The sequence below is a fragment of the Lates calcarifer genome, linkage group LG13, assembly GCF_001640805.2.
Source record: "Lates calcarifer isolate ASB-BC8 linkage group LG13, TLL_Latcal_v3, whole genome shotgun sequence".
NCBI classification, from domain to species: Eukaryota; Metazoa; Chordata; class Actinopteri; family Centropomidae; genus Lates; species Lates calcarifer.
The window spans coordinates 10379883-10404345 of record NC_066845.1 but is presented as its reverse complement, the minus strand read 5'-3'; the positions used below and the strand labels follow the sequence as shown (position 1 = coordinate 10404345).

The 24463-nt window shown below is 39.6% G+C and overlaps 1 protein-coding gene across 6 annotated transcripts; it reads right to left on the bottom strand.

The window, feature by feature from the left end:
* Positions 1–1590: 1590 nt before the first annotated feature.
* si:ch211-225b11.1 (uncharacterized protein LOC561694 homolog) lies at positions 1591–22616 on the bottom strand. Of its 6 annotated transcripts, XM_051075152.1 has the most exons (15): positions 22550–22616; positions 22022–22246; positions 19279–19340; positions 17170–17304; positions 12481–12691; positions 11967–12099; positions 11196–11330; positions 10117–10220; positions 9225–9349; positions 7271–7383; positions 6254–6388; positions 6015–6114; positions 5770–5870; positions 5492–5659; positions 1591–4727 (listed from the first exon to the last, which is right to left on the bottom strand). In XM_051075152.1, exons 4-15 carry the CDS (start codon positions 17294–17296, stop codon positions 4623–4625), a joined length of 1557 nt encoding a protein of 518 aa, XP_050931109.1. In that variant the 5' UTR covers positions 17297–17304; positions 19279–19340; positions 22022–22246; positions 22550–22616; the 3' UTR covers positions 1591–4622. The 6 variants fall into 6 exon arrangements, with proteins under 6 accessions (XP_050931109.1, XP_018524992.1, XP_018524993.1 ...); XM_018669476.2 differs by lacking the exon at positions 19279–19340; XM_018669477.2 differs by lacking the exon at positions 19279–19340 and having other exon boundaries at positions 22022–22598.
* Positions 22617–24463: the final 1847 nt, after the last annotated feature.

The window sequence follows — 24463 nt, the reverse complement described above, 5'->3', positions numbered from 1 at the left end:
TGTATTTTCTCTTTTTATATGTCTGTGAAGCACTTTGTAAACTTGCTTTTGAAATGCACTACATAAATAAAGAATTATTATTTGCATATTTGCAACCACAATGAGCTTGGAGGAAGTATATACCAGCTGCTGTGGATTCCTCAGATGTAGAACCAAAGGCTGCAGTCGCATCATCATGATGAAGTGGAGTGGTTAATGATGAAGTAAAACTCCCCTCTGTGGACGTAGTACTTCATATTATTCCCAGCACCACACCCATGACCAGAAGCAGTATGTAATCAACCTTGATCTCTGCTTCCTTAATCATCTTCGTGCGCACACAGAACCACACACAACATACATATGCATGGCTTACTCAAATTAAAACAGATGGGATCCTCTCCACTTCACACGGTACACTATGAAGAAAAACTAAACCAAAAAAAACAAGGGAATGGAACAGTAGAGAAGAGAAGGAGTAGATGAAACCTTAAGTGGTCACAAAGGAGTGAAATTTCAAGTTTCTTCACAGGCAGTGTGCCATTTTCTGCCTTCTTTTTCAGCCATGGTTATTACAGATTGTTGAGCAGAGATGATCAGACGCACCAGTGGATTTCCAGGCCCACTGCACAATTTACTTCTACTCAACAAAGGTCAGACAAGATCTGAAACAGCTCTAACGTGAGGCTCAGACGCTGGTTTAACTCTTTGCCTGGCACAGATAAATGTCTTCACACCCCACGACAGGAGTAAGACAGTGACCCATCTCCCCCTTCATTGCCCATTCAGGCTCACAAACACTTTCCCTCTGCCACGTATACCCATTAATTTACTGGCCCTTGGGCTGCACTGTCTATGGCTATTGATCAAACAGTGCTCCCAGTGCTAATTTAGTGCCGATGATACGCTCTGTCATGAGGGAAGCAGGAAGGCAGTATTGATTAACGTACAGTTCTGCTAAGGGCGCTTCTGCAGCACTCTACGACAAGGGTCTAATTAACTTGCAAACCTCTTAGAGCACTGCGTTCGGCTGTGCTCTCAGCTCAGCGTGATGACCACATGACCAGAAATTCCAGTAGATCTGGTTCAATTCCCAATGGGGTCATCCATTCTGAAAATGTATGTAGTGACGATGATGGTGCTGGTAGGCAGTCTCAGTGAAGTAATGTCTTACTGCATGATTTCTATTTTCATCTATTAACATCATTATCAAAGAAATTATTATTTATTTACTAGAATCACACCAGAAAATCATACTGCATGTATGTAGGCTCCACTACTTATAGATGTACATTAAGGGGAAGGTTCTCTCTACAATGATTTATATATTAAAACAACAACAATAATAAAACCAGAGTTAAAATAGTATGGAAAAAAGCAATAGACTGTGTTTTGTTGCTATCAGATGTTGCTTAAACTTTCCCTTTTGTGGCCAACCCACTGAAAGATCTGCAACAACATGAATCAGATGGAAGTGGCACACCAGAAAAAGCAGTTTCTGTAATGATAAGTGGAGAGACTGAAGCAGTTCAGTTCCCTATTTTCATTTCCTGCTGCTATGCTGCCACCCAGTGACTCTCTGAAGCTGTAAACCACAATCTACATCAGAGCAAAAATTAAGGCTTTTTATTTAACAAAATGTTAAGACACCACACACCATTACACAGTAGAAATATGATTAAAATAGTAAGAAAATTAAACCAACAATTAAATCAACATAAAATTTGATTGTGAAATTGAAAAAAGCTGTCACACTTTACAAATATCGTGTTGCATTCAGTCTATATGTCGGTATCTTTGTTGTTACAGTGTGTGAATGTGAGAACACTGCAGGTTTGACTGTGGTCACTTACAGACTAATATCATGAAATGGTAACAAATTACACAATGGTACAAATGGAGTCACAAATTAAAAATGTGCATGTGTATTATGAGAAAATATTGAAAATCAACATTTTTAACAACTAACCCAAATAACCACAGACTTTGTGCATTTCTAAACAAGATTTTTTAAAACCATAATCATGTTAACAGCCCATTACAATTTTTATTTAGTTCATATTAAAATTCCAAACACTAAAAAGCGTAAACAGTGACCTACTATGTTGTAAAAGTGCTTCTAGATCATCCTTGCACATTTAAAAACAGCTTATACACTTAAATATGAAACAAATACAAAAGTAGAATGATAATATTTTCACTTTTAAATAGTGATAAGATGTGAAACGTAAGTATCTTTGTTTAGAAACATCCTTGGAACATTTTAAAAATCATATTCCGATGTTTGGAGCATCTATTATCAGAGCTTATTTCAGTACTTTGGAATAAAAGGCACTCTTAAATGAGAGTCGGTTTGATAAGCAACATGGTGAAGACAGAAAAGGCCAAGAATATGCTGTACGATTGGGCGCAACCTTAAGTGTGACTTTTTCTCCTCTGGTCATTTTCAGTCAAGGTAGTTCATCTACATAATATATTACCCCAAAGCTTACAGTTTCAACACCGACTGAACTCTTTTCTCTTTGAAAGATCTGGTTCAATCTAACTAGACATGAGGTCAATCGTTAAAAAAGCTTTACATAACACTACTGTGCAATCTCAAAGTTAAAGCTTGAGTTAAAATAAATTACATTTCCACCAAAGTGAACTTTTTGTCACCTTTCTCTGTTAAGAAGTGAGAGATAAAAGAGTCAGTGATTAACTTTGGTTTTGGGTCAATACAATATGGAGCACAACTGACTGTTACTGTCCTGAGGATTATTTACTCTCATTAGCCCAATTTGGTGTCATGGCAGTGGATCAAAGGCACCACTTATAATCTCTAAAAAAAAAAAAAGTTTAGACAGTTAAAAAATAATGTTAGATGCATCACTGAAAAATAATATTATGTCGTTCCTCAGCCTGTGGAGATCAGACGAAGCTGATTCACACATTCCTATTTGAGCTCAGTACCTGGATATAACGTTATCCTGCTGCTCTGATCACTCACTAACTCATTATTGTATCTGATGGAAGTGAAGTGAAGATGGAAGTGATGATCAAATGAGTCTTTCTGAAGCTTTGCAACACACTGTATCAAAAAAAAAAAAAAAAAAAAACAACGTACAAATTGTACTTGTCTGTTTGTGTTTATGCTTTTGTTGTGATTCAAACACCTTGGCTTCTCTGTGTTAAAGAGTTTTCACTTTATATAAATGGTGTTTGTGCACTGGTGCTGTGTCCCAGTTCAGAGGCTAGACATTTGCACGCAACCATTTGGGCCCTGTACCTACTCTTTCTACCAAAATGAATCCGTCTAGACTCTCAGAGGTCAAATCTAATGATGCATTCAGGCAGTTCCAGCAAGTCGTAAAGTCAAATATTTCTAGGTTTGTGACCAAGCGTCACGATCCGCTCCCTCTCAGCTCCCCTCCGCCCCCGTGCATTTCCCCCTGACTGTGTTTCATCCTCCCCTTTCCCACATCTTGCCATTTTCCATCCAGCAAACAGACTTTCCCTCCTTTACCATTCACCTGACTCCCCACACCCACCTGCACACCTGTTCTCATTTACCTCACCAGCTCCCCTGCCTTTATAGCAGCCCTTTGTTCCCAGTCAGCATCAGTTTGACTGCCTGTGTGTCTGTGTTCCTACCTTTGTAACACCAAGCAGCTGCCCTCAAATAGCAAATGACATGTAAATACCAGTGACAGACTAAAACAAGCCTCATAATGCTTGAGTTTAGCGAGTGCTGAGGTTTCGATGAAAGGGTGCTGGTAAATAAATAATACGGCAAATTTTATTCTTTTATTCTATTCTTTTTATTCCTCTATTTCTCTTTTATGTCTTGGGATTAAAAACACACTTGGGCTGCTATCAGTGACAAGTATTGGAGAGGTTATATCTAGCTCCTCTCATTTACACATTGCAGTGTTTTAGGTATTGGTCTATTCCAGATGAAGACCTACCTTTCATGTTTCTCAACATTACAAGAAGCTGAGAACTGCCTGAATGTTACATTAAACAACAAAACAGCACCGTGTATTATGGCTTTAGGGGCCACAAAGTGGTACAAAAGAATTTAAATCATAGATATATTAAGTTAAAAATAATAAATTAATAACCCTCTGATTGCCATAGGAACAAAATGCACTGTTGTGCTACACAAACTCACTGACATTTATCACACTTTGCAAGGGAAAACATCACTGCATAAACTGCATAATACCAATTAATCATCAGAGGGGAGGATATAATCATCTCAATTTCAATCTTTGGTTGGACCAAACACCTGCATAGTCTGGAGAGGGAACAGAATCACTCATACCTAAATTTAAATAATTTAATCTTATGTTAGTGGACAAAATCTCAGATTTTGGTTATATACTTGTACACTGTACAAGGTGCCAGGGATATTTTCATTCTGTTGAAGTCTCCAAAGGAAAAAGTGGCTTGAGTATTAAAGCACTACAGTGGGCTTAAGATACAGTAAGGGCTATACCCCAAACACCTTACCCTAAAACTAATGGGAAAAAATCATAATTTTATGACCAAAACATAAAGACTCATCTGACTGTATCTCAAAGTAAATGCTAAATAGCACCGTTCACTAAAAATCAAACTGTATCACAGGGTTTGGTACGTACAGATGCAAAGACATGACTTCATGCCCCTGAAGTGAACAAGGTTTCAGACGCCGGGTTGTGTTTTTCCAACGAGGGATCCTCAGCATCCAGGTCTATTGTAGGAGTCATGGCTGTTTTAAGTCTCTGAGGGTTAGAGAAGGAGGAGGTTTAGAAAAGCTACCTTCTAGAAAACTATGTTCGAGTACAGAAGTACATCATATTTAACTTATGTCTCATTCAAAAGTCATAAACTTAGCTCTGCCTATGACGCTTTAACCTCTCCTGTTAGAAATGTTTTCCCACATTAACAGCGTGTTGGTCTATTGGTCCAGACTTAAAATATCTCAACAGTTATTGGATGGATTGCCATGAAATTTTGTACCGACATTCATCGTCCCAAGACAAAGAAGTAAACAGACTAGTGGCATCATGAGGTTAACATTTTTGGTTCTAGGAGAAGTATCTTGGCAATTATCAAATAGATTTCCATTTATTTTTGTACAGATATCCGCTGTGCCCAGATAAGGAATACTGTTGACTTTGACATTGCCCTGATTTCTCCTCTAGCTCCACCAGTAGGTTTAAGTTTTCACCCATCCAGGGAAGTATTTTACCAACTAAAAGATTCACTTTCGCAAAATTTTGTAGTTATCAATGACTACTGGGTGGATAGCCATTAGATTTGGTACAGATATTCATGTCCCCCTCAGGCGACTGTTCACGACCAAATACCTGGTAAACAATTTATCACTTTTAGTGCTAATCAGCAAATGTTAGCATGTTAATACACTGAACTAAGATGGTGAACATGGTAAACAGCATACCTGCTAAACAAGGATGTTAGCATACATCTGTCATCGCAGACATTTTTGCATGCTAATGTTATCAGTCTGAATGATGAGTCTCACCTGGCGAAGTGAGCCTTTGTTGCTGTAGATCTCTTGAATAGCACCAAGTGGGATCCACACTACAGAGACCAGTGACACGCACCAGCCCACACATTCAGCCCACACTGGGTAAGTGTACGTCCCATAGCGAGCAGGGGTGTACTGGACAATGCTGGAGATCATTATGCACTAAGTAGAAGAAATGACACACTTTTACACAACCTTCACCATTAATATATTTATACTGATAATTCCTAGGGAAAAATGTCAGAATTTTATTCAGACAGTTAAAACCTCACCAGCACCAACAAAGGACAGAGCAGCAGCCAACAGAGACGGAAGTATATGTTTGGAGTTTTGCCTAGCATCCTTTTGACCATTAAGGAGAGGCGTGAGACACCTGATGGGAAAAGACAAGTGCTGATTTAACACTGGGAATAACCCCAAACCACTGATGCAGATTTCCTGATGTTTGAAGTAATCAAAGATGAGAGCATTTACCATGTACCAGAATATCTGGATTATGAACTTTATCGGATCTTACCGAAGATCCAGCAGACGGCTAGGACTTCAAAGAAAGCCAACAACACGAGGGAAACCACAGCGGTGTAGTGGTCCATCAGCTGAAACACGTAGATACCTCCCTGGAGGAAAAAGAGTGAGGAAAACACTGAAATGACAAAACAACTGCCACCATGTAACTATTGCTACATACAGTCTAACCAAATACCATCAAATATGTTTCTCTGAGGTGTAAAAGAGTTTTGTTGTTTCTTGCTCTACCTTAGTGACGTGAGGAATCCCCAACACAAAGCAGACGACACACACAGCCAGGGCGAGCATCTCTCTTTTTAGGAAGGGAATTTTGTGACCAAACTCGTCTTTTATGAACGTCACAGCCACCTCAGCTGTCGCAAACTGCAGCACACACAAAACACACCCAAAGTTGATAATAGTAATCCCATTTCACGTGTAAAATCGGTCCCTTCTGACTTGTTCTGACTTTAAGACATTTATGGTGCAATTACGAGTCTATGCAAAGAGCTGTTTGTGATAAATGGAAGCAGTATATTTAGCAGATTTTGACCATGATCAGGTCATACCTTTACAAAATGAATGACATTTTTGTTTAGTGCTAAACGTCAGCACATTAACATTGTTATGTGTGAATGTTAGCATGTTGTGTAAGCAGTTAGCACAAAGTATGGCCATCCACTCTAACCCAGTTTGAAAGTGTTGGGATCATGTAAAATTGTCTAATCTACCAGAAAAGCATAAAAGTCATAGTACAGTTATGCATGTTAGTGCCTGACAGTCAGTTCTGTTTCTGCTTTATGGTTGAGAGGCCTTTTAGATTAGATTAGATTAGAAAGGAAATTCACAGTTCTAGCAGCATCAACAAACTTAAGATGAAAGGTTGAAGGCATGCAATAAATATTGGGAATAATAATAAAAACACTGCTAATAAAAAACACAGTGAAGAAACTATTCATTTTGACCACACAAAATTGTACCTGAATAATCTTTTCCAAGTCCATGGCCAAAAAATGGACACAGTTAAACCGTTGTTTGAGCGGGAACATATTGCATCTTCTGTAACTGTTTTGCCTACATTAGTTGAGCAATGGAACATCTGTTTTGCCCTGTTTCCCCACATGCGTGCCCTCCTCCTCATAACTAAAGTCAGAGAGAAATAAAATCTCTCTGACTTCAGTTTTGTGTGTGAATGTTTCCTTGCATCATCTTCACAGATGTCCTCTGCCTTCATCACACACTTATGTGAGAGACAGAGATGTTTACCTGGCTGTCCAGGCCCAGGCACAGCAGCATAAAGAAGAACAGAGGGGCCCAGAGCTGAAAGACGGGCATGGTGGAGAGGACTTCAGGGTACACAACAAACACCAAACCAGGACCTGAAAACATGACATAGCAAAGGCATTGTTGGACTGTTGTGCCTCCATTAACTGAGTCCCCTGTGTTGTTCTACTTTTGTGAGCAGAGCAGCCATATGGAAGCTGCCCTAACAATGCAGACGACTGGATTTCCCTTAAAGGGCTAGTTCTACATTTTAGATAATATGCTTATTTGCTTCCATTCCAATTGTTCTTCAAGGAGACGTTTGATGAAAACAGGTGCCGGCTGCCAATTAGCTTAGCTTAGCATAAAGACTGGAAAAAGGGGGAAACAGTTACCACCACCTCTAGAGCTGTACGTCCTGTTTAACTACAATTTACTGCAGCCAAATATGTAGGTCTACCAGTTTAGCTGAACCATACAGTTGTGCAATGTTAAGTGTTTAACATAATAACAGCCTTGTGTAGTTTTTTCCCAACCACTAGGCTTGGTGAGGTGTTTAAGAGCAGGGAGGCAGAATGTGACTGGGCCAAACAACACTTAGTTAGGCTCTGTTTCAATAAACAATGAATGGTGCTACAGCTACTGGAGGAAGATGGAGCACAGGATTCTTTTACCTAGTAAATTATTCAGGGAATTTCATCTGTATGTTGTCTCTGCAACACAGTCTCAAAATATTCATTACAAAAAAACCCAAAAAGTGATTAACTTGTGTGTAGTTGGTCTGACATTTAAACATAGTACAGCGCAGTTGCTGTAGTGTGGTTGCAGGGGTCAAAATAACTTGTGCTATTTCTTGGATTTACTTTTCATTTCAACTGAGGATCGGATGAATCATTAACTAACCCACTAATCTTCCACCCACATATAGGGGAGCTGGCAAGAGATCAGCAGCTGTCACTGTGAGACTAAGGACGGCTGTGAGACTCTGAAATGATTTTGAGCCATTGCTTTTCAAAAGGAGCAGAAGATTAAGAAAATACAGTTTGTTGATTGGCCAGTCATGTTCATTATTTGACTCTTGAAGAAAATTAAAAACCATTTATCAGCAAAGGAGGATTAGATCACACCACAAGGAAGTCATCATTTGACTGTGTGATTAGAGCTGACAGAGAAAAACTCCACATGATTCTTTCTTATCTGACCTGGATGCTGAACACATGCTGTCTCTGTTTTTAATAATGCATTACTGAACAGACAAAGCTCCAGCTCAGAGGGTATTTAAGCATTTGGTTACTGATGCCAAACCTCTGTGTGTTTTGTGATTTACATGTCACTACAGTCACACACACACACACACACACACACACACACACTAAAGTTATGTTCATGTTGCAGCTATCTATGACTTAAATTCATAACAGCTTAAAGATACATTGCATTCAGTGCTGCTCTTCCATGAGCCTGGACATCCACAAGAGACAGGACAGATTAAAAAGCAAATGGTCAAACTGAAGGCAGCAGCAATTGAAATATTTTGGCTTTTAGCATCTAGAATGGGTCCAGCTCCAGAAAGGGTGGATTCTGCAAATCCCATAATGCAGTTTGTGATGCAGGTTTTTTATTAAATTTTTTTTGTAGTCCTGATGACATCATCAGGGTTATATTTTCATACTTTAGAAAGCTCCGCCACAGCCACAGAAAACATTATGCAACTGCTTTTACAGCACTGCTACTTAGTAGTACTCCTCACGACTGAACTTGTATAAAATAGTTGAGTGTTGCTTTAAGAAACTGTACATTTCCAGTGTTTTATCCTTAAGTGACCTGCACATTTCGTCAATGCTGACGTGCACATGTTGAAATCCTTTTCTCCATGTAAGGAAGAAAAAAAAATGCTCCCAGGAGCCTAAAAACAAAGACGCGTTCTCTCGGTGATCTTTCCAGGCTTGATGCTTACCATCTGTAGCTATGTTGTCCACTGGGAGGTTATGTATATGAGCCATGTAGCCAATAGCTGAGAAGATCACAAAGCCGGCCAGGATACTCGTGAACGAGTTGGTAAATGACACAATCAAAGCATCCCTGGGAAAGAAGGAGGACAACATAAACCATTTCAACCCAGTTCTGAGAAACTCATCTCAACACATTATGAAGCAGCCATTTGATCATACAGACAGCAGTTTTTATGTTTTTTTTACCAGATCACTGAGCTCTCATTCAAGTAAAAACTGGAGATCAAACTAAAAAATGTCTCCAGCAGGTAAATAATGTAGGACAGTTTCTGGTCTATTTTCTGCACCCAACACAGAATCTGAAGCTGTCATTGGTGCACTCTGTTTACTGTATTAAAACACCCTTCATCTCTCCTTTTTCAAAATGAAACTTGTATTTCTTACTTTCCTAGCTGAATTTCTTCCCCCTATGTGGATGGAAGGGTTCATTTCACTTCTCTGTGGGAAGGGAGTAACCTTCTCAGACAGCAGCTCAAACAGTAAACACGGCAAATTTAGACAGAGAAGACCAAAAATGGAGCCTCCTCCCTAAACAATCTGTCCCCTGTGTTGTTCTACTTTTGTGAGCAGAGCAGCCATATGGAAGCTGCCTTAACAATGCAGACGACTGGCAGCACTGCTGTTCATCTCACGACATGCTGCTGTCTGTACAGTGGAGGGGTTTGGAATCATTTGTGGTAAAGTTGTCAACAGTGATAAAAACGAAGTATTTGTCTTGTTACATAATTAATGTGCTGTTAACATGTTTGGGCTATTAATATAAATATGATTTTTATTAAAGCAGACAAACAAATGAACATATTTTTACCTTGTTCAAACAGAATATTCAGTCTTTACCTGAGAATGTTGTTGTTGAACTTGTTGTAACTAGCCATCGAAATCATGGAGCCAAATGCTATTCCAATGGAGTTAAACACCTGTGCAGCTGCATTAACCCAAACCTATGATGGAGATAAAGGTGAGCATGAATATTAATTTTGGTATTGTCTCATTTAATTTGGTGTTAAACGTCTTGGAAAACATTTTCTGCTGAAGTTTGAAGAGTTTTTGTTCCTTCACATGACAGATTTTTGTATTTGTGTTTTTATCTGAGCTTTTCTTACTGGTATTTCTTACAGAGAAATACCTAAGATCTGAAATAATGATTTATGTGTGTGTGCATTTTTCTTTTCATTTAGTACTAAACTTAAGTTGAACTATTCTCCCTGCAGTAGATATTTAACTTACATATAATTGCACTGTTAAGGGGTCAAGAGAGACCCAGCTGTTGCCAGACCAGACTACTTAATATCAAAGGGAAACTATCACTCTAGTTTAGCTTTCTGTCCTAAAATTTTATTCTGGCATTTGTCCCTAAAATCTTCAAAGTCAAATTTTCCACTGCTTAAGTTGTACTGAGAACAACCTAATCTGGGTTTATTGAATTCATTCCTGAAATTACCTCTTCCCCCTTTGTCTCTTGTGGTTCTGGCTTGCACTGAGTTTGAGCAAACATGAGATAAGTGTGATGGAAATCAGAAAGTGACCCAGATATCATGAGGAGAAATCCTACACAGAATTACATTAAGTCACGTTGTATAAGGAATACTTTATCAACAGAAGACAGTCTGTACCTGAGCCGAAGGGCTCCTGTTTTATGACTTTTCCCTCTCTGGACCGGAGGCCAATAATATTTTAATGACCTTGGTTGCCATGGTGACTGCCATTCTATCAGTGTCTTGATGATTAACCAAGAGATGGACAAGGAACTACTGCTTACAGTAAGAGACTTGCCTAATGCTACTTAAAGACCTATTAAAGGAAGACTTTCTTTGAACACCTAAAAGTTGGCTTATAGTATCTGGTGCCAATGTGTAACCACTGACCTAAGGATTAGTCTGCTTTTTTCTGTTACTCACTGTCACTCAAAGTCTCACCTTCACTTCAAACAGTTTGCTCCAGACAGGTGTCACAAAGTAGAGGATACCTTCCCTGGCTCCGGGGAGCTGCACATTATTGATGAGCAGGGCGAACAGGATGAAGTATGGAAATATTGCAGTGAAATGCGCAACCTGTGTGACAGAAGCAGTAAAAAGCAGAGATCACATCAGAACGTGGTTTGTTGTGAGCGACAGTAGACCTGCATTCAGTGACATGATTTGTGATGTCATTTTGTATTAATATCTCTGCGTGACCCAGGACAAGGTTAATTTATCACGGTGGGTCACACTTTCCATAAGACGAATAACTGCACAGAATATGACAAGAAATTAAATGAAGAAACGTGGATGTTGACAGATTATCAAATTTAAAATTTCAAAGCTCTTCTATGTTTTATTTGATTGTGTCCAGATTCATGTTTGTTTTGCATCTGAAGCTTGTCTATAAACTTTATGTCTAGCATGCATGCAACAAACATATCTCCCTTGCAGAAGAAATAACACATACTGTATAGCATATAAAAAAACGTATTGTACTCACTTCAAACACACTCAGAATTACAAACGTATTATTTTAGATCTCAATCTGAGAAGACCCTACAGACCATAGACTACACACCATATTCATGTAAACCTAGAAACCTCCCTCTCTTTATCTCTGGCAGTAACGCTGACAAAACATCAGAGAGATTCTCAAACACTGAAATGGACCAGGACAAAACAAAAAATTCATCATAATCATCACTTTGTATAAAGCATTATTCTGACCTTGCCAGTGGATTTGACTCCTTTAAATATGCAGAAATACACGGCGACCCAGGCAATAAGGAGATAGCCGAAGAGCTCCCAGCGAAGGCCACCAGCTTCTTCAATGCCACTGCTTTTCTCCAGCAGCCTGTGACTGGAAAAATGGAAAGAAGAAACAGCAAGTGATTCCTATCACAGTATCCTTAAAGTTAAAGACAGGAAAGACCCTAATTAAGTATTATTTATTTATTAAGAGCTCAATACTGAAAAAATAAGTTAATGTGCTTCATTAGGACTGCATAGGTGATGTCTGATCAGATTTGATTGACTGTGGCCTAAAAAACAAACAATCCTATAACCAAATTTTAAAAAAAAAATTGATTTATATGTTGCTGAACCCTGATTTATTTACGGTATGTGACATCAAAAATTTTCCCTCACAGAGAAAAAAGAGATACAGAAACATCTAATATGAAATAAGCAAAACTGGATGCAGTATATTTCTGCAGTTAAAAATGCAGTGAAGTCTTCTCACTCAAAGAACTGTTGACTGGCAGACTGCAGGTGGGTGGCGTTGCCGGGGAAACCACTGGAGCAGTTTCCGACAGCGTTCCACGTGTTGTTACAGGACGTCCAGGGAAGCGTCGCTCCGAACGAGTTGAAGAAATAGAAAAGTGCCCAGCTCATGAGCACATTGTAGTATGTGCAGAACACAAAGGAGATAACAACTGTGGCCAGACCAACACCTGCAGGGTAACACGTAGTGGGGGTGGAAGGGGTGGGGGTGGGGGGACACAAAGTGAGAGAGGACTCTGCAGAAGTCATGCCATCTGTAGGGGATGAAATTACCACACTTAAAACTGTTATAAAATCACTCTGAAACTCCATGTTTTGCAGTGACATGTCAATTATTTGGGCCTGGGATTAAAATGATTTTGCATAAAGATAAGACAACAGAGAAGAGCCAGTATCATGGGGTAATCTGGGGTCAGTGCTGGCCAGGATAAAGTCAAGCAGACTCGGCCACAGATGAAAGGAATTCCTGGAGTCATGGATTAGAAATTCCACTATGTCATTTGGCTGATGAATATAACAGGCTCTTGACCAAAATGAGTACAGGAGAGATCAAAGTCCTCCAGCATACAGATGTAAATTATTCAGTCCTTTAACACCTGTGGTTCTTAGCTGTGTGTCAGGTTTCAGGTTGTGGTGTCTGTGTGTACCATATGCATGTTTTCTTTTTCTTTTTTTTTTTTTTTTCAGCCGTCTCTTCCTCAGGGAATTCAGAGCAATGACTCAGCTAAAGACTCAGGAGCAGGTTCATTATTTTTGCTCAACGACAATTCAGTAGAGCAGACAGTTTTAAACCTTAAGCCTTCTTAAATACAGGATGGCAACTTTTGAAGTAACTAGGAGAAAAGTTTTCATTCCATTTGCTTCTTCTGTAACTTCTGAGAAACCTATACTACCTTTTGTACTACCCGACAATACAAAGCACTGCAAACTTTTATATTCTGAGATCAATAGTTTAAAGGAATAGTTTGGGAAATACGCTTAATCACTCTCTTGCAGAGACTTTGATGAGAAGCTTGTTACTCCTCACACGTAAATATGTAGCTGGAGCCAGCCGTCAGTTAGCTTAGCTTAGCATCAGATGGAGCACAGGATGCTTTATTATTCAGAGAATTTAATCTGTATGTTGTTTTTCTAACACAGTCACAAAATATTTACTAGAGGACATCCATGAAACTGATTCACCTGTTTGTAGTTGGTATGGCATTTAAAAATAGCACAGTGCAGGGATCTAAATAACTCTATTTCTTGGACTAACCTTGAATGAATTGGATAAAATGAGAATTTGCCATTTTACAGGGGTTATGGACTGGATGATTGGACCAGTAACTTTCCTGGAGTCTCCACTGGTTGCCTGGTAATGACCCTCAGTAACAACTAATTGTCATGTTTACCTCATGTCATTTCATATTTCCTATGGAGCCAAGCTGGCTGTTTCTAGTTTTTGTGCTAAGCTAACCAAGTGCCAGCTACATATTCACTGTATGCACAGTACGTCAGAGCAGCATTTAACTTCTAATCACACTTTCAGTAAGAAAGTAAATAAGTGTATTTTCAGAATTGTGGAGTATCCTGTTCCTGATCTTTTGTATAATGCTATCTCTGCTATCTTTGTTATCTTTGATGTTTGAGAATGAATGAGATCTTTTACTACAAAAGCTCTGTCTTTGAAAGACTGGTCTCTCTGCTGTTTTTCAGGGATATGTAAAAATATTGCCTTTTTCTACTAGTCGTGGAAAGACAGGAATGCCATGCTCCACTGGATCCAATGTCACTATCTGGTAAAATGGAAGGAGAGGCAGCTGAAAAACAGCTCTGTGTCAACATGATGACAGAGCCAAAGGAAACCCGCTCTGAGCTCCAGGATCAGCAAGAACCACTGGGTATGGTCCACGTTAAGCGCTCCCCCCTTTGTTATTGCCTGTTTGCCTCTTTCACTCTACACATCTAGCTTACACGGTTGACTGCTCCACTCGTACAACAGACACACTCCAAGTGGTGTAGTGATGTGTCATTACAAACTGCCAAAACACATCAGTCTGCTGTACTCAAAAACAAGGCAGAGCAGACAAGGATGGAGGGAATCAGTTGGAGCCAATCCTCTTCTGTCTCGACTTCTGTGTTTATTACCCTCACCTGTCCACTAGGTGCCCTCACTGAGACAAATCAGACAGTCAGCAAAGAGTGGCAGAAAACCGGTTGGCCGGTTAAAATTACACTTTCATTTGCTATGATTAAGTCTACTGCAGTCAGTTAAACATGAGCATATTCGCTGATTTGTGATAGATATTTGTGGGCATCCAAATCACTGATCACAGGTACATCACAGTAAACTGCACTTGAGTTGCACAGGGAAATCATTCAAAAGAACATACAGAAGAAAACTACCTGCTTTTGGCCCTTGTTTAGCACAGAGCATTAACCAGGAAGAAATGAGCGATAAATCAAGTGAAGGACCCATACGTTTTGACCGGGTAGATAATCTCTGTCTTTAAGGAGATAAGAAAACTATGGAGAAAAATTTGATGTTAGAACAAGACAGACAGCATTTTCAATTCACACCCATAAGCACTGATTGTTGATGGCTGGGCGCTTGTTTGATTTTTGACGCTGATTAGTTTGATGAGCTGCCGAGTGACTGTCAGTGCTCTCTGAGTCCACACTGGTCATTGAGATGAGTGTGAATTCTATCATGACCGCTGTGAGCTTTTAAATGGACAACCCATTATACTGAGCCATGATTTGCCTGGTGTTTACATTTTGTATAAAGAACCAATGTAGACTGTGAGAACACACCTTCAGTCACCCACCTTTGATTTCAATATCATTCAAATATGCAGAATTTAAGAATATTGGTTCACATTCAAATTATTTGACCATTTCTTTCTTGTGAATGTAAAATGCATTCAATCTCAGAGACGGTACAACTGAAAATAGATAAAGAAGTTAAAAAAGACACTGATTATAGTGATTGTAAACAAGTTCCCATCCATCAACATGTGAAAACAATTCATTTATCAAATAGAAAAAAGCAGATTTTATTGCAAAGAGCATGCTTTCACTGATCACTTTAAAATATTCACCTGGATCAAACACATAATGAAATGAGGATCATGGGATAAATGTGCAAGATTTATTTTTTCTCAAAGCAGTCGGTCCTAAGAAAATGCCTCATCTCACAATGTGAAAAAAAACTTTAAAAAGCTAAAAGCTTGTTTCTTGGCTCTTGATCTAACGTTCCATCATGGGATTGCGTATAAATAGCAAGCCACTTCCAGGACATTTCATGTGTCGTGGCTACGCATTTTAAGCTTTTGCGTGTCATTTTACCCACATGTCACGTAACAATGTTTTGGTTAGGGTTAGGGGTGGGTCTCATAAATGAAGAAACAATAAAGCGTGAAATGACATGTGAAAAGCAAAAAAAATGTACAGTGATAACACATGACTTAAAGAAATTGTCCTGCTATTCATACACCGCTTTTAACAGTCAAACAAACCAAAGTCACTCAGTGGCAACTAGTCAGTGTAAAACTACTAACACAGCTCACAGTGCATTTTTGTGGCGCAGGTTTAATCCAACCTGAATAAAGATTTGTAAAATCTCAGTTTTTTTGCCTGTAGGTGGGCCCTCCCCTGAGGGTATAAAGTCTGCACCAGCTTTATGTCCATGAGTGGGTAAGATTTCACTGCATTCCTCCTTAATCTACTGCACTTTTTATGTTGATACAGTGAATAGATACAGTACTGTTGCTGTTTGTTCAGTTTTTCTTTATGCACCTGTGAGTCAGTGCATATGTCATGTTAGTTGTTTGCTCTGTCAACCAGTACTAACTAGTCCTAGCTCACATTATGTTTATTGCTGTTAATTAGGAATCATGTTAGTAAAAATTGTTAGCACAAAGGCTACTTTGTTTTTTTTTTTTAAATTCCATTCAGCTGTACGTTTTGTTTCCCAAATAATTATCATTACTGACTCGCACCCTAACAAATTGTTGTTGACAGCTAATACATAGTTACTGCAATTATGTGTCGTGCGCATGGAGATAAATTAAGTTGTGTCCTTTCTGTTATTTTCAGTACATAAAAAATATATCTGCCTCTCTTGGTCTGTTGCTGTATGCAGGACCATACTGATTGCACCATTTAAACTCCTAATCCAATGCCTAGTCCCCTCCATGGATGATCTATTTCAAAAATGTGGAGCTCTTTGTTTACATACTGTGTTGATCAACAGGGATTCAGGGGCTGATGGTTAATAATTAACTCTTTTGGGGAAGTAATTTCTTCAATAATGGATTGTAGTAACATTTTTTTGGTAGTATATATTATATTATACAACTATACAATGAAATGAATGGAATTTTCAATGATTATGGTTCCTCGTCACAAAAATTTATTCATTCCCTGACATATTTTCCAAATAGCTTGCATGAGTAATGGCCTCTGGTGAAAGCACTTTCACTTTATGTGACTTGATCATCCTTTTGCCTGATAAATCTGAATCATGATCACTTATCTCTGAGTTTACAAGAGGTTTGCTTTCTAAAGGTAAGAGAGGATGCACCAGTTAGTTTTGGTGATGTAGTGAAATACGTAGATGTTCATCTCCATCACATGAGAGGAGCCTTTGGGCTGGCAAGTCACTCACCTTTTAACAACGGACATATTTTGGCGATAGCATGCACTGGCCCTAAACGAGTGTACTGGCCGACGACGTACTCCATGAAGAGCAGAGGAACACCACACAGGAACAGCATGGTGAAATAAGGGACCATGAAGGCACCTGAATCAGAAGAACAGAAAACAACAGTGGGTAGCTGATACTTTAAATATCTCCTCAGTATGTTAAGTATGATGGCTGCCTCAAGAGATATGTATAAAGTGGTAGCTGCTGTGCGTGGTTTAGATAAAGCATACTTACTCTATAACACATTTCTAAGTTGTTAATGATGACTTTGTAATTGCTTATTAATTCTTGCTTAACAAATCACTCACAACCTGATTTAATCCATCAGTAGAAACTGATTCTACGGATGCCAGGTTTTGGGCCCACATGGTAGATATCTTCTGTACACAGAGCTTGCTTTGTCTTTTTTAGATAGCCTGGTCCTTTAATCAGGAAAACACATCCCATAGACTGTTTAACCCTCTGCTCTCAAGACAAATAGTCAGATTTGGGCAATTCATTTCATTTGTAACTGCAGGCTCAATGGCTTCTCAGTGGACACCCACACCTTAACAAATATTAAAAATCATAACGCCTTTGTCAGTTCAGGGAAAATGAAAACCGATCATGTGCTGAAGCTCTTACTTAACAACAACAAGACGGTTTCTGTGCTGAATCTTGCTGAGTCATTCTTACAACGCAACAGTAAAGTCATGACTGAGAGACAGAATTTGCTTGTATAACGTCTCTGTACCGTGATTATTAGCAAAAACTCAGTTATTGCTTCTTTTGTATTTTAAAACTGCTGGTTTGGGTGAAAATATTTTCAGGTTTCACAAAAGGTATGAAGATTTCTAATCTCTAACGTCCTAACTGTCAGTGTGTGTTTTTTATCCATAAGTTGGGGAACACATATTTTACCTCCAGGTAAAATATAGCAATGTCTGTTAAGTGTATCCAGTTCATGCAGTTGCTTTTTGTAGACTGAGACTATTGTCCTATGAAGAGGCATTCATGTAGCACATACCAGTCATCCTGCATGTGACTGGTCTTAATGCTATAGACTTTAAGGACAGTGTAAGAAGATGACACATCACAAAAAGCTATTAAACTGTTACATTTTAAACATAAACTTTTAAATGTTTTAAAAGTAAATACACATTAGCCTACTTATTTTCAGTCAACATAAAAATTAAAGTGAAAAGTCAATTTCTGATTTTGTTGGCACCATTGACTGTTCTCACATTGCAGCACTTAGATATATGTATATCTTTTTAAATATTTTCATTTTAGTTAAGTATGATCTAATTTTTAAGACAACAGCTTCAGTGTCTTTTCAAACCATCTCTTTCTTAAACAGAGAAAGTGATATTGTGAATGACTTTATACAGTTACAGAGTGAGCGAGTCAGTGATTAACAGTGACTATGAAAATGAGAGCGACTGACTGAATGAGTGACCAAGAAAGACTTACTAAGTACCTGAAAAAAAAAGAGTGTGGCCAAGAGACTAACAGTGTGTCAGTGTACGTGTGATTGGCTGGGTTCACTGATTTATATAAAGTCCCACTCAAAGTCCATTAAATTCTCTGGTAGACTGGAGACACAAAGGTTGACTGATGTCATCTTTTTCTGAGTGACTGCCCTGTCGAGCTTTGGTGCCTCTCTCAGAGTCTATCCAGATGAGCTACCTGAAAAGGTATGCGTTCAGAGGTGGCGTGGAACAAAAAAGTTTACTCACTGAGAAAATAACATATATCCTTTATATAGAACATGCTTTCTTGTATTAACATCACTGTCCACTGTCCTTTGAGTGCTACCACTTGTTCAATTTCTGAGGGGAAACCCTAAATATGCTTACAGTCATTGCAAGAGAGAAAACTATTCCCCACTCAAGTTACTTTGTATGAGCCGTGACCTTGCTATATCTGAAGGATTTGTGTAGTGAGCAGGGACAGGTAACAATTGTTATTTTCAAGTGTTCTTTGTAGTTATCAGTGCTTTAAATTATATATTTTAATTTTGCAATTAGATATAAGTGCTGGACACCTTGCTTAATAACAATGTGTATTTCACAGGTAATGTATACATACAATGTCCTGCGGATGAAAATGGCACCCATTTGGCGGAATGGCTCCATTAGAACACGGGCCAGCTGCAGATCAACAGTAAGCATTATATCATATCATATCAACAATCCTCTTTGAGTACTCTATCACCAGCTTCAACTGACAAAATCCAATTTGCAAGCTCAGGGACAGCTCAACCGAAATTAATATTTTGACTGCAGGTGTTGGTAGTTTCATAATTTAGCTAGCTAGCTAATGTTGGCGAACAAGCTCCCCAAGTCAATTCAATATACTACATACAGAAAAGTTATCTAAATAAAATCAGTAGTTTTCAGATGTGCATTTGGCAGATGTTATCACAAAATAAGATAAAACTCATCCTGCAATTTGCAAGATCAGAATCAGAAGTTCAGCTCCACTCTGTCATACGTTGAAATGGCCGCTGAGACAAGCATTGAAAAACTTACCATTCCAGTATCACCAAAAGTTTCAGATTACAAGAGATTGGGTTTTCCTACTAACTGTACAGCTCTGTAGTTTGAGGTAGCTAACATTAGCTGGCAAAGTACAAACTGACAGCTTGTGCATATGTGTGTTGTAGTGTTTGTCGGCTCACTCTAATCTTAAAAATGACTCAGAACTTAATTCAAGTCCAATGCCTTTTGCATTCAATTAAGAAAACAATTTTAGTGAAAGAATCCTAAACATGCCAACAAAGAAAGCACACCACCCAACAGTGGGTAGCAACACATACCTATAAAACCCAAGCACATAGACTGTTCATCTCCCTCAGCCATGTTTAAATGGGGGCCAGCTGGGCCCCCAGCTGGTTAACCCTCAATTATACGCCCTTGCGGATGTATGTTATGTATCTTGCAGTTGTTCTTATTATACTCTCTCTAGTCCACTTGGAGTTTGCTTGATGCATGTGCAGTTGGTGTGCTGACCCTACACAGAGAATTTCATGGGGACGCAACAAATTGTTGGGTATTGGTATTTTGGTTGTATAGCACTGGGCTTAGAGGGTTGTGTCCAGTAAATACTATTTCTATTCCGTACATGCTCTGCCCTTTGCTACTGGTTAACAATGAAGGCAAAGGCTGTGATGGACTGATGTACTCCCAGATGGACCCAAGCCCTGACCCCTAAAGGCCAGCAACAAGAGAAAAAAATAAATCAACAACCTGGCCTAGTCCCACATCTCAGGCACCACTCACCTAGTCGATGCCTCTGTGGGGTCGATCCCCCTCAGATGGTGCCTCAAGCACTGAACCAGTGGCCATGTCTCTAAGGTACAACTGCACAAAGGAGGAGGTGGTGACCTGGAGGATGGGTTAGTACGTAGCTCCACCACGCCCTTGTCCTTGCTGACAGACATGGAAAAGGGGTTCACTGACACACACAGGGATCTCCAGCTCTCTCAGCAGAGGTAATCTCACACCAGGAAAACCAGAGTTTTAAGCCTCAGTTATATTCCCTTGCAGGCAGTCAGACAGCTGTGGACACTGTCCCTACTTTGAAGGTCATCTAGCAAACCACTCTCAGCTCCAGCAGGTTGACAGGACAGATTAGTTCCGACCATATACCACTTACTTGGTTGAGCGTCCCACCCTGGTCAGCCAGGGATGCATCCAGTGAACACCTAAACATAGTTGGGACACACCCTAGCCTCACTCCCTCAAGGGATGGCTGGTTGAGTTAGAGCCACAAAAGCGTAGTCACACACTCCTCTGACACACACTCACTTCTGGTCTGTCCACCTGCTGACTTGGTTGCAGAGTGTTCTTGCCAAAACAGACAGCAAGGCCCAGCTGTGGACCCTGGCTTCCTGCTTCTAAGAGGCCAAGATCAGCCAGATGTACATGTCAGAATCCTCATTCCCTTCTTACTGAGCAGTCTCAACACCATCTCCACACACTTGGAGAAAGTGCGTGCCACCAGCAAGTAGCCAGAGGGGAGGCAACAGTACTGATAAATCCCCTCTCCCACTGTAAAACTTCCTGTGCTGCAGCAGAGTGGGGACAAATATGCATTTATCAGACCTATGGACATTATCCAGCCTCCTGGTTGGATGGACACTATGCAAAACACACAATGCACTAGGGCTGGGCGATTGAATATCATCAAAACCGCAATTAGATTTTTTATCTGTGAAAATGAAATTCAAGAATTCGTGCTAAAATCGTGACTCGTTGCAATCGCGATAGCCTATCTGTAATAACCGCCAGCAGAGGCAGCAGATGTATGTCGTGCGGTTCAAGCTGGTCTTCAGTGTAGACAATCTACGACGCCAGGGGGCGGCAGAAACGTCGTAGTTCCGTATTCAGAATTGCTAAGTGAAACGGGGGAGAGGGGTAGCACGTGCACTGGGGATTTAGATCGCTAGCCCCTGATTGGGCGGAGAATGCAGGTGGAGCCTAACCAAGTTTCGAGGGCGGACCACGAACAAAATAAAATCAAACTTCTCTGTCTAGTGGGTGTGTTCTCAAGAATTTCTGTAAAATACTGTTCAAATACTGTTAGATTACAGCCCGCAATTTACCGCGTATTTACTCCGGAGTAATCTTCCTCCAAGCAATATTACTGTAAAATAGTGCCATTTTACTGAGAACAAGCAAAATAAATATAGCCTAAGCTTCCTGCAATTAAAGACAACATGATTGTAGTGGTGACATTTCCAAGTAAATTGACAGGAATTTCTCATAGGCGGCGATTTCACTGTAGGCCAAATGCATCTGTATATTCTTGACCTCTTAGAAAGTCTCACCTCCACCGCTGCTGTAGCACAGGTAGGGAAACCTCCAGACATTGCCCAGTCCCACCGCGTACCCCACCGATGCCAGGATGAACTCCAGCTGCCCACTCCACGTAGGTCTCTTCGCCTCTGCATCCGCGGTCATCTCGGCGATCACTTTGAGATCCAGGGGTTTCAGGGTATCATCTCTCTCATCAGATGGAATCCTGGAATTTTCCGCACTGACTTCCATCGTAGCTTATTAATAATAAGAATAAAGTGGCGTTTTTTATTATTAGAGTCACTCGGTGCTGCGCTACACTGTATCACACATGCAAAAAATGTCAAATCCGGCTGAATTTAGAGTTAACCAGCTGCATCGATTCCGCCGGATCAACCCTGACGAGTAAATTATCACCAGGTCTCTATGGTGATATTCCTAAACATCTATTTTCTTAACAATGATTCATGATTTTCAATAAAAGCCAACAATATGCGCTGTTAAGGGACAGTAAGGACACAACAACACAATGAAAGGCAGCGTGTACATGCAAAGCCCACCGTGTCTGCTCCCCATTCAGCCTACTCGATCCTGTGTTATGTGACACAACTGCAGATGCCCTTCTCCAGCCTTACTGGTTAGACCACCGTCAAGCGAGAGGGGGTGTTGTAGATACGCCTTTTTCCAAAATAAAAGCCCAGATTAACTTGATATTCAGTAAGCTAAGTAAACAGATGTGTCATAAGGAGAGCTTTCCAAAACGTCCAGAGTATTTCATTTTAGGCAACTTACAGCAAAGTGGACGCTAAAACTTGTGGCTGTGATCTTCAAATAACCTGCCTAAATTGTGGCAAATAAATAAACATAAGTACATTTCAGTTCAGTTCAACTGGACTGGAGAAAACAAACAGTAAACATACAAGAATTTGGTACTTTTATTTTGAAAACAGAAATCAAGTTCAATTCCCGTTGTCCTCTATTGGCTCAGCAGGTCCCAGCAGGATCACAGGAGTACGCTGCGGGACATGTGCAGTGATCGGGAGTCTTCACTTACAATAACCGCAGTCACTGGTAGTGGTAGACATTTGAATTCATCACATAAAATTTTCTGCCTTGGCCACTGATTGGCTTACTTGCTCGACTAATCGTCAGCGTTGCGTCAAAGACTCAAAGAGTCGCGTGTTATGAGAGGTTGTTCTCACACAGTCTCCACAAATATTGAAAAACGATTATCAACCACTTTCTATCTTACTATATATATTTTACTGATTACAGTTTACAGTAAATAACAGTGGTCTGTCAAATATATTCTTCTCTATTATAGCGTTTCTCCATTATTTGAATGTATTGTTTGAAATAATGATCACATATTTGCAAACAGGTGACACAATCATTCAGACTGTAATTCACACAGCAGATGTTTGCCAAACAGCACATTTTCAAAAGTCCTCTACAAAATGCAACTGCGCAGTCTAAAGACTGTGTTGACGTGCTGGTTAAAAATCTCATTACATTCTGTACATTTTTACTGAAACCTTTGAAGATTGAAAAGATTGGAGAGTCTGGATGGAAATAGAAACCTCTCTTGAGCAAATTTCACTGATGGGACTGGAATATGTCCAACTGCCGATGCTTTATTTGCCCAGCTTATATTGGCACACTTTATATGTCTAGCAGCTGCATTTCTGACCATTTCTCACTCAGTTTTACATACATACATACATACATACTTTATAGCTGAAATCACACTGCACTTCTGGTAACTGTTCTGCAAACCATACTTTATAATTTGACCACTTTAAGGCCATCAAGTAAACACACTAATAACTGTGAAAAAAAAATCTTGTGAGCTGATGAAATAAGTTTTCAGGAGATCTCAGATGTCTTAAGCAGAAGCACTGAAGCTTGATGCTTGAAGAAAAGAGATGAGCATTGACGCACAGTTCTGAAGGCTGTCTCTGGCAGAGTGTATTTAAATCCATGGTACTACTACATGTTCATATAAGGTTATTCTGTATCAAACCCCAGCACTTTACATTATGTGTGAAGACTCTGTTTGGTACCTAAACATAAACAGTAACCAAATTCAATCAAACTTTTATTGCATATTATATTTAACACCTGTGGAAGACTTGTTTATCTTATGACCCTGACTGGCATGTTGCTGTGACTGTCTTCTCCCTCAGCCGGACGTTCTGTTATCATGTTATTTAGGTTCATATTGCTAAGCATCTGGACTATGACATGACCACGACCTTGATTGCTATGGAAACAGCCAATGAGGAGGAAGGCTTGAATACACAGTCATTTTGATTTGTATTTGAACAAGTTAAAATCAAACATATTACATACAAATAACAAAAGAAAGAATATGAAGGGAGATGAACAAACAAAAGACTTGTTAAAACATACATTCCGTTGCCAGTTTACCAGGTAACCTACAGCTGGCTTCAGCTAATGCAGTTTAATACAGC

What these genes read in the sequence shown, in the direction of transcription:
- si:ch211-225b11.1 (XM_018669476.2), bottom strand. An exon ending in GTGCTACAGCAGCGGTGGAG is followed by an intron (nt 17,305 to 22,021) that starts GTGAGACTTTCT and finishes CTTCTGATTCAG; the next exon opens with GTGCCTTCATGGTCCCTTAT. An exon ending in GCCTGGGCCTGGACAGCCAG is followed by an intron (nt 6,389 to 7,270) that starts GTAAACATCTCT and finishes TGTGTGCTGCAG; the next exon opens with TTTGCGACAGCTGAGGTGGC.